A 10,350-nucleotide genomic window follows, 5' to 3' on the forward strand; every position below is an offset into this window, starting at 1 on the left:
CTGATTCTTTGCAGCCCAGACTCTCAAAAAGTATCTGGCCCCTAGAAAGTATTTATTACACAGCAAGTGAATGTAGATGAAAGTTTGATTTGGGTTAGAAAATGGAGAATAATGTCTTCTTGAGAGTGCTATATCTGACTGGAACGAAATGACATTATATAAAAACACTAATACAAAGGCAAGGCATTATTCTTAATACAAATAGGACAAAAAAGGCTTGAAAATCTCCCTGAATGTCACAGTGTATGTGCCATGATCTGCTTTCTTGGTGAGTTGAAGGTCATTGTCACTGAAGACACAAGAAGCTCTGATTTACCTTTTGCTTCTTAGTCATTTTGGAAAGAGTAGGGGATGGGGCTTTTTTGCCTATCAAGTTCCTCACTTCTTACAAGTATATAACAATGGACGAACAAAATAATTTACTATTCAGAAGGATACTGGATTTGGAATAAAAGTACACTAGAAAAAATAGTTATTTCTTTTAGTTATTTTTCTAGCTCCAAAACCCCTCCAGTTTTAGATAGATTCGCTGTGCAGGAGGAAATCTAAGGTAAGGCATTAATAGTTCCACAGATCTAGTAGATCACATCCTGCCAATCTAATCACATTGGGTGATTGATTTGGTAAATTTAATTATCAGAAAATATTATTATTCAAGTTTGATATATTTGCCTCCTATATAAGAGTATCATTTTAATTTATGATACACTGAGAACAGTCAAGAATCGTACCTGGTACTTATGATTTAAGAAGCTATATTTAAAAATTAAGACTTATATTTATATAACTATGATGATAAGGGAAATTGGAAACCAAACAGATGGCTATTTATAAAAACTGATTTCAGGAAAGGATTTAAAGAAGCCCTGTCCAACTTCTTTGTAAACTGGGGCACTACAATTACTTTAAGAAGAATTATGTTTTTTCCTAATTGCACTCCAGATTACACCGAAGGGAAAACATTTAGTAATCTTAAAATTTTTACTTCCTCAATTTTAGATGGATTGCCTTTTAGAATGATTTTTCTAATCAACATTATAGGAAGTCTTATAGCTGATAAAAGGCCAAATGTTTATATTCTTCTCAAGAGTTGAATGAATTTTTATGTATTAACACAGATGTTATTCCAGTATTCATCCTACTAAGCAGAAAGGAATAATTAATTTTCATCATCCATGTACCGTACAAATACGAAACTAAAGTAGAATTTTCATTGATGGTGAATACTGTAGAATCCATGTTATGATTAATTCTAAGAATACAAACTTCTGCATCTTTAGTAGAAAGTGGACTTTTCAGTTGTAACAACATCTTCAAAGAGTTTTCAGTTTGTCTTTGTCTTGCTCTTTTTGACTGCAAAGTGCAAAAGATTCCTGCACAAATTGCCTGCACATTGGGCACTGCTGAAAATACTTGACACAGCCATCGCACAAGCACGTGTGTCTGCACGGCAAGAGCACCCAGTTCACAGTCCCATTCTGGCAAACGACACAGTCCTTGCTGTTCTCTTCAGATGGCTCCACTTCATTTTCAGACAGTCCTGCCTTTTCCAACAAACATCTGTCTGTGTTTTTTTCTTCTAGAGAGGAATTGCTGGAGGGAGTGGAATTATTATTTGCAGACATGAAAAGTTGCTGAAAATCAAAGAAACAAGTTTAAAGGTTATTATAAGTAACAATTACTCCTTAAATCTGGGTGTCATAAGAGCTGCTCAAAATTTATGAGGTACCAAATCTAATTGCAAAGAATAGTTAACTTCTGTAATTACTAACTGAAAAATATAATTACATCCTCATAAATGGCCATTCTTTGAAACTCTATAAACAAAAGGGACAGAGAAAAGGCTACAAAGAACAGCTTACCTTAAGATCATGAAATTGACCTTGAGCCAAGAGTAAATATTGATATAATATTCTGCAGGAAAGTTTATAAGTCTTATCAGGAATATGAATTACTGATATCATGGAAATCTAAAATAAAAATTGAACACTGGTCAGTACTTAACCTCCTTATACTATTTCACAAATATGTGAAAAATGCTTCTCAAATAAAAATAAGAGGCTGATAAATTACAAAATTTATAGTAATCTTTATAAATCACAGTCACTGTAGAAAAACCAGTTACTGACATATTTTTGGCAGAATTATTTTAATTGTACTCAAATTTATAAATTTAATGTGATACAAATAAAAATACCAATGAGCTTTTTTATAGAGCTATATGCATTGACTCTAAAATTCTCATATAGAAAAATAAACACGTAAGAATAGCTAGGAAAATATTGAAAAAAGAGAGCTATGAGGGGGACTAGGCCAGTCAGATATTAAAACATACTACAAAGCCTCTAAAACCAAAACAGTATGGTACTAGCATGTGAACAGATGGATGGAACAGAATCAATAGTCCAGAAATAGACCTAATTATATATGAAAATATAATAAAGGTACCATCTCAAATCACTGGACAAAGAGAGTCTTTTTAATAAATAGTACTGGGACAACTGGATAGCTATTTTGGAAAAATATAAAATTACAAGCATTTCTCACACCATACATAAGAATAAACTCCAAAAGCCTAAGAGATCTAAACATAAAAAGTAAAACTGCACGAATACTAGAAGAAAATGGGTAAGTTCCTTTTCGGTCTCAGCGTAGGGAAAGACTTTACGACTCAAAACCCAGAGGCAGACACATTTGATACTTTCGATGATATAAAAATTAAAAACCTGCAAGCCAAAAAAGCACCATAAACGAAGTCAAAATACATGACAAACTGGAATAAAATATTCACAACATATATCACAGATTAAGGGTTAATATCCCTAATACATGAAGAACTTTTAAAAACTAAAAAATGACCAAAATCCTACAGAAAAATGGGCAAAAGGCATGACTAATTCACAAAAAGATATAAACATGTCCCTTAACCATATTAAGAGATGTTTAATTAAAATTAAAACTGTACTGTTTCTAACTCATTCCATTGAAAAAAATTAAAAAGCTTGTCGATACACTCTGTGGATATACTCCCATATATTGCTGGTGGAAAAAAAATTTTTTAAAAAGGTACAATTCCAATGGAGGGGAATTTGGCATTCTCTAACAAAACAACATGCATTTACCGTTCAACCATACAACCCCAGTGATATTAAGACACATATGCACAGGTTATTCAGTGCAAGATTACTTGTTACTATAGAATACCAGAAACTAACTGAAGTCCAAGCATAGGAGATATGTACATCATGTACACAACGCAGTGCTATGTAACTGAGAAAAAATGTCAGGACCATCTCTGTGAACTGATCTGATTTCCAGGAGATATTATGAAGTGAAAAGGAAGTACTAAAGAGCATGTATAGCATAGATGGTGTGCCACCTTTCATGTAAGAAAAAAAGAGAAATAAGAAACACAGGGAGGATAAACAAGAAAACAATGACTTTGGCTAATCTACCAAATCTATAAGGATTTGGGTGTGTGGGAATGGAGTGGAAGAGATTTAGAAGATAACAACTGAGTATATCACTTTATATGGTTTTCTGACTTTTGAGAGAAAAAATCCAAGTAATTTATGGACACGGTTTGGCTATAAACCCTCAGTCTTGGCAGGAAGCAGGGAGAGGGTAGTTTGAGCATGAAAATAATTAAATTCAGTGATGAATTATAAGCCACTGTGGGGGAAAAAAATTCACGAAGCCCTGGAGATAACAGACAAATAAACAAATGGGAGAGAAGGAAGTCTGTTGCTTGTTGTGGAATACCGAGGACTGACTAGAGGGAGGGCTGGAGCTGGAAAATAATCATTCTGCAGCCATCATGGTAAAAATAAAATCTGGCATGGTCTTAAAGTGCCTCTCCACAGACCAAGAGACAGAAAAACTAGTACAGTGAAGAAGTTAGATAGCACCTTAACTGAGAAATCAAAATTAACATCACTAATGAGAGAAAAGAACACTGCATGCTTCTAGAGGTGGTGCCCTGAAAAGCACACGTCATCACCCGTGCAGTTCACTGGCTGCAAATGCATAACTTTGATCTGATCGTGAGAAAACATCAAACAAAATGAAAATGTTCTATTTTACCCAAAGGGTATGTGTATGTAACTGTATTCTTCAGAAATGCTAATGCTATAAAAGACAAAGAAAGGCTGTGGAAATGTTCCAGATTAAAGAAGGCTAAACTAGCACTCCTGGAGGCCGAGGCAGGAGGATCGTTTGAGGTCAGGAGTTCGAGACCAGCCTGAGCAATGGCGAGACCCCGTCTCTACTAAAAATAGAAAAAAATTAGCCAGGCATGGTGGCATGCACCTGTAGTCGCAGCTACTTGGTAGGCTGAGGCAGGAGGATCGCTTGAGCCCAGGAGTTTGAGGTTGCTGTGAGCTAGGCTGATGTCACAGCACTCTAGCCCAGGCAACAGAGCAAGACTCTGTCTCAAAATAAATAAATAAATGATAAATAAATAAAATAAAGGAGGCTAAAGATAGACGACAAACACAAAATCTGACTCTAGACTAGAACTTGTACTGGAAAGGAAAACATGTGAAGAACACTATTATATCAACTGACAAATTACAATATGGATAATAGATGGGCTAAAATATTGTATCAATGTTAAATTTATAAAATTGGTAACTACACTCTGGCTATATAAGAAAATATCCTTATCATTAGGAGATACACACAAATATTTAGGGTAAAGAATCATATATACAACTTACACTCAAACCATTCATTTAAAATATATATGATAATATATGATTATATGATAATATATATGTGTGTATATATATATGGACAAATAATAATACAAATGGCAGGAATGTTAACAATAGGTGATCTGGGTAAAGGACATATGGGTGTTCTTTTACTTTTTTATTTTTGCAGCTTCTTGAAATTATGTACAAATAAAGTTTTAAATGGTATTATGGTTGTAAAAATACAATATTCTTTACAAGTTTATAAAGATTTATTAATTCAGTAATGGCTTCAGAGGCTTTTAATACTAAAGCAAAATGATAGGATTGGTAGAAGATAGTAATGTTATCACCTCATACTAACAAGCTGTCATCTGATTGAATATTAAAAGTCTCTGAAGCTATTATCATGCTAGTTATAAACATATATGTAGTTGTAGGTATATATTTGATTATGGAAAAAATGTTCAAATATACTATTAAATGAAAGAAGGTTACAAAATAGTTACATACAATGTGGTCCTTTTAAAAAATTATAAAGAACTGGAAAGATACAGACAAATATTCACAGTGGTTATCTCTGGATAACAGAATACAGGTGATTATACTTTTCTCCTTTTGGCTTATCTAGACTTTCTAATTGTTTTCCTGCCAAAAAAGTGTTATTTGAATAATACAAGAAAAAAACCACACTAATGTAATTAAATTAAAAATGAAAAAATTTAAAGTCAAAATCTTGTAATAATTCCTACTTTCTTTTTTCTATCTAAAGCAACAAAGTGGTTCCTAACTATACTATCTAAATGTAATTCTTTGCTGTTACAACAGGAATGGAAATTTAATTTTTTTAAAATTTGGAGTCCCTGACCCCCAGATAGAAAAACTACCAATGACAAAAGAAATATGAAATGTTCTATTTGTTTTTAAAATTATAAACAGAGAATATTAATACAAATATGCTTTACTTCCAAAATTAGCCCCAATCTGAGAGAAGAGACAAGAGAAGCAAGGGTTAACAGGGAAAAAGGGAGAGAGAGTGCAGGTAAGAATAAAAGACACACCAAAGGACCCAGACAGGGAGACGCATACAAAGAAAGAAAAAATGGCTGTTAGCCCTTGGGAACCAGATACTCAGGCTCCCCCGCTGGAATGAGCCTTGCACAACTACAGCTGGGCCACACCGTCTTCACTCCAGTTTGATCAGGGACCTGATAGCAAATCCATCTCTGTTTACCAGGCCACTGAACTGGACACTTCAAAACATGGTTAAAATGGTAAACTTTATGTATATATATTTCACCACACACACATACACAAAATCCTTCCCCGTTTTGATGGAGGAAGAAAGTTAGAAAACAAAGACGACCCTGAGCACCTGAGGTAGAGAGAGAGCACCGTCAGTAAAGGGAAAAGGAATCGAACCAGGAAGCTGGGAGGGAAAAGGAATTGAACCAGGAAGCTGGGAGGGAAAATGACCCTGATCTGATCCTTTTGTTTTGAACAAAAGGAAAATGTAGGAGAACAGAACCCAAGGAGTTTAGAAGAGATGGGGGACACAGTGTGGAGAGAAAGGTTTCCTGGACCAGGTAAGCAGGGTCAAGAACAAAGCAGCTGGAAATATGAAACACCAGCTTAGCAGGTCTTATTTACCTTCAATTGAGAAGGAAAGAAGGGAGGGAGGACACCAGAAGCTCTCTCATCCACACTACCTCCTGCGTGTGCAACCAGGCAGTTTCGCTGGCCAGCTCTATGAGGCTCACTAACATTGCTTGCTATGACTTGTTGTTATTTTTTTTTTTTTTTTTTACTTACCAAACCTTTATTGAACACCTACTGTGTTCCAGGCACTGTGCTAGGTTCTGGAAATACACTACTGTTGGTATGACTCTTATTTTTTTATATTTTTATTGCATATATTTAAGGTGTACAACATAATATTTTGACATACATATACATAGTGAAATGGTTACTACAGTCAAGCAAATTAACATATCCATCATCTCACATAGTTACCGCCACTTTTTTTTGTGGCAAGAACACCTAAAATCTACTCTTTTAGCAAAAATCCTGAATGTAACACAAATATTATTAACTATAGTCCTCATGTTGTACTTTAGATTTTCAGACCTGTCTGCCTTATATATCTGCAATTTTGTCTCCTTTGACCTATATGTCCCCGTTTTCCTGCCCCTAGCTCCCCACAACTTGGAAAAAACAACATGACTCCAGTTCAATGGAACTTCTGTTTGATAATATTAAAAAAAAAAAATTAGAGAGGCAAATGAACAGGCTCTAAATTTCTCAGTAAGAGTCTGTACCTTTCAAAGTTCAATGTATGCTTGTTTCAGGCAGATATTCCTGTTTTAAAAAAAGGTTCAGAGTCAAGCCCTGGTTCTATCTCTTACTACCTAAACAACCAGAACTTTTTTTTTTGACTCTGTTTCAGTTTATACAAGGAGGATATTTGTCCTGTTATAACACATTAGTTTATTGGAAGAAAAAAATAAGTTACTGAATGTACCTTGTATATCACAAAGTATCAGAAAAAATGTTACCGTATCTTTATTAATGAACATATCCATAGCAAGCACTATTTCCCCAGAAGTTTATTTCATGTATAAGTTTCTGCCATACTTAGAGGATTGTCAAGGCTCTGGACCTCTTAGATTTCTAAGATGCTTTTATCTTCCTAATAGGAATAAACTACCAGACTAAAGAAATAATTGGCATATAATGAGAAAAGAAAATTATAATAATTACTGAAAATACAGGGACCAGACATAAGATGTAGGTGCAGCAGGGGCCTGATGGAAACAAGGTGACTATGAGCATGCAAAAAAAAAAAAGAATGGATACTATCTTAAAGTTGAGCACTTTTAGGTCATTTCATTGCTTATTTATTCTGTGCCAAAAATGTTAAGAATAAACATGCTTCCTAACAGACTATTTCTACATCACAGACATGACAGAACATGGAATGATGAAATTCACTTAATTCAACTATAATATATCTTTTATTTTCTAAAGTCATATTCTTGTGACCAATAGGCAAAAAATAAGTCATAGTCCGAAGGTGTGGTTATATGTACAAAAATCATACAGGTATATATCCTATATAGTCATTTTTCAAGAAAAATATGTCTAGGCCAAATGTATATCAGAAATTAAAATACAACCTTTTCCATTTCACCAAATAATTAAGAACTACCATCCAAATCACTTAAAGGTAATGCTTTCAGAATTTTCAATTACTTACAATATCATAAATTTCTCGGTCATCCTCATCAGCTAAGGTCAAAAGCACTACCAATGGATAGCGAGATCTGGGCACTGTACCAAAATCTTCAATTTTAGTATCTCTTGGTAATTGGCAATATATTTCTTCTTTGCTATCCTTTTTAATACTTTTTGAAAATGTAAAGGTAAATTGCCACTATAACCAAAAGAACAAAAATATACCAAAAGTGATCAATAACTTAGCAACACTTTACCCATAAAAAGTCTAATTTTCATGTGCTAATGGGTATATCAGATAAAAGGATACAAATACTGATCTTGATGGAGATATTCACTATACAGAGCATCTTCTAATGCTTGGGGAGTGCTTATTCTGAAGCAGTAAACATGCTTCTGCAGAGCTTCATATAATTTTTGAACACTGCACCCCCAGTAGCATGTAAGGAGGCTATCTTCAAGGCAATCTGTTGTCAAGGTTATGCCAGCTACAAAAGACAAAGGAGAAAGGGAATGAAAATTACCTAATGTAATTTCTAATACAATTTTACAGGGTAAGTAACAAACATTTCCTTTTGGATGCTGGCCAGGCTGACGGCATTTAAAAGAACTCATTAAAGGATAAGCACCTGTAAATGAAAAAACTGGCTTCTATAACAAGAATATAAAAACCTCAGTATCTACACAATTTTTGAGAGCTATCTATAAACTCTTTCTTACTATTTATACATTTAAGCTTGGAAATCATCAATTTAATTTTCTTTTTTTGGTAATTCCAAGACTATTCTCATATAAATTTTAAAAACTAAAATACAGTTCACTATTGATAACCTACCACTCTTATAGTATATATAATCCTAACTAAAAGAAACAGTATAGCCAAATAGAACTGTCTCCAAAAGTGGATACACACATCCCATGGGCTCCACAAGATGATCACTAGAGTAAGAAAAATATTAAAAAGAAATTGAAGGCCGGGCGCGGTGGCTCACGCCTGTAATCCTAGCTCTCTGGGAGGCCGAGGCGGGCGGATTGTTTGAGCTCAGGAGTTCGAAACCAGCCTGAGCAAGAGCGAGACCCCGTCTCTACTAAAAATAGAAAGAAATTAATCGGACAACTAAAAATATATAGAAAAAATTAGCCGGACATGATGGCGCATGCCTGTAGTCCCAGCTACTCGGGAGGCTGAGGCAGTAGGATCGCTTGAGCCCAGGAGTTTGAGGTTGCTGTGAGCTAGGATGACGCCACAGCACTCTAGCCCGGGCAAAAGAGTGAGACTCTGTCTCAAAAAAAAAAAAAAAAAAGGAAATTGAGCTTTACTAATATATTAATATATACATTGACAACATTAATGTACAGTCTTGTCACAAAGTTAATGTCCCATGTAATATGTAAAATATCCTGAGGAAAGAGTGGGGATTCCAAAACATGGAAGGTTTAATAGCGATATACTCATTCATTTGCTTTCAACATAAGAAAAGATATTATAATTTGAGTAGATCTGATTTAAGTGGATAAATTATGAGTGGACATAAAAATTATATAGTTTTATTATTTAACTCTTACATAGCACTTACTATGTGCCACCTATGTGACTTTTTCCCCAAATGTGGCATTTGTAGCAATATCATCATGTTCAAGGGTAGTGACATCCAGTCTCACACCGCTGTCAGTGCAAACTGTAACATTACTCTTTGGCACTGGTGTACTACTGACTAGACCGAAAGGGCAGGTTGGGGTCATTGTTCCTAGCAGAACAGCCTTGGTCTCTGATTCTGGCTCTCCAAACCTATCAGCACTTCTGTAAGCTATCCAATATCCTTTTATTGAAGTTGTTTCTGTTGCTTGCTAATAGGAATTTTGATTGATATATTAGCTATTTTTAAAAATGTGACCAAGAGTATGGATTGAAAGGAGATATACAAATACAAGTAGAAGTTCCACAAGATACCAAAAATTGATTGAGTTTTTCACTTTTCTTCTCAGTATGTAATAGTATGTACAGTAGCAGTGATATAGGGCCATTTCTAATCACATTTAAGAAAAAATTTTACTTGGTAGGAACTTTGCATAGGTAATAAGAGCAAAACTTGATTTCAAATTTTTATATGACTCCAATAATCAGGTAATTCAAGGATGGAAAATTTTATTAGTTATCAAATAGCTGAAGAAAAACTCCATTAATACATATTATACATAAATACACACATATATAAAATCATACATATTTTTGTCTATGTCACTATAGATCCATACAACATGAGGCAGGAAAAAAAAAGGTGGAGGTAGATAGGAAAGGAAAAATCAGAAAAAGCATAAAAAAAAAAAAAAAAAAGCTTCTGCACTGCTAAGGAAACTATCATTAGAGTGAATAGACAACCCACAGAATGGGAAAAAATATTTGCTCTCTACACATCCGATA

The 10,350-nt window shown here is 34.3% G+C and overlaps 1 protein-coding gene across 1 annotated transcript in view; it reads right to left on the reverse strand.

Annotated features, from left to right (window-relative positions):
* Positions 1 to 1,077: 1,077 nt before the first annotated feature.
* The window catches only part of CGRRF1 (cell growth regulator with ring finger domain 1), a 23,627-nt gene continuing 14,354 nt past the window's right edge, over positions 1,078 to 10,350 (reverse strand). Inside the window, exons 3-6 of the mRNA XM_012663838.1 lie at positions 8,239 to 8,416; positions 7,951 to 8,098; positions 1,863 to 1,970; positions 1,078 to 1,634 (exon numbers count right to left, since the gene is read on the reverse strand). Coding sequence (XP_012519292.1) covers positions 1,314 to 1,634; positions 1,863 to 1,970; positions 7,951 to 8,098; positions 8,239 to 8,416 — 755 coding nt within the window. The 3' untranslated portion in view covers positions 1,078 to 1,313. The remainder of the gene's footprint in view (positions 1,635 to 1,862; positions 1,971 to 7,950; positions 8,099 to 8,238; positions 8,417 to 10,350) is intronic.

This window comes from Propithecus coquereli, unplaced genomic scaffold (assembly GCF_000956105.1).
Source record: "Propithecus coquereli isolate 6110/MARCELLA unplaced genomic scaffold, Pcoq_1.0 Scaffold83, whole genome shotgun sequence".
In the NCBI taxonomy this organism is placed as follows: domain Eukaryota; kingdom Metazoa; phylum Chordata; class Mammalia; order Primates; family Indriidae; genus Propithecus; species Propithecus coquereli.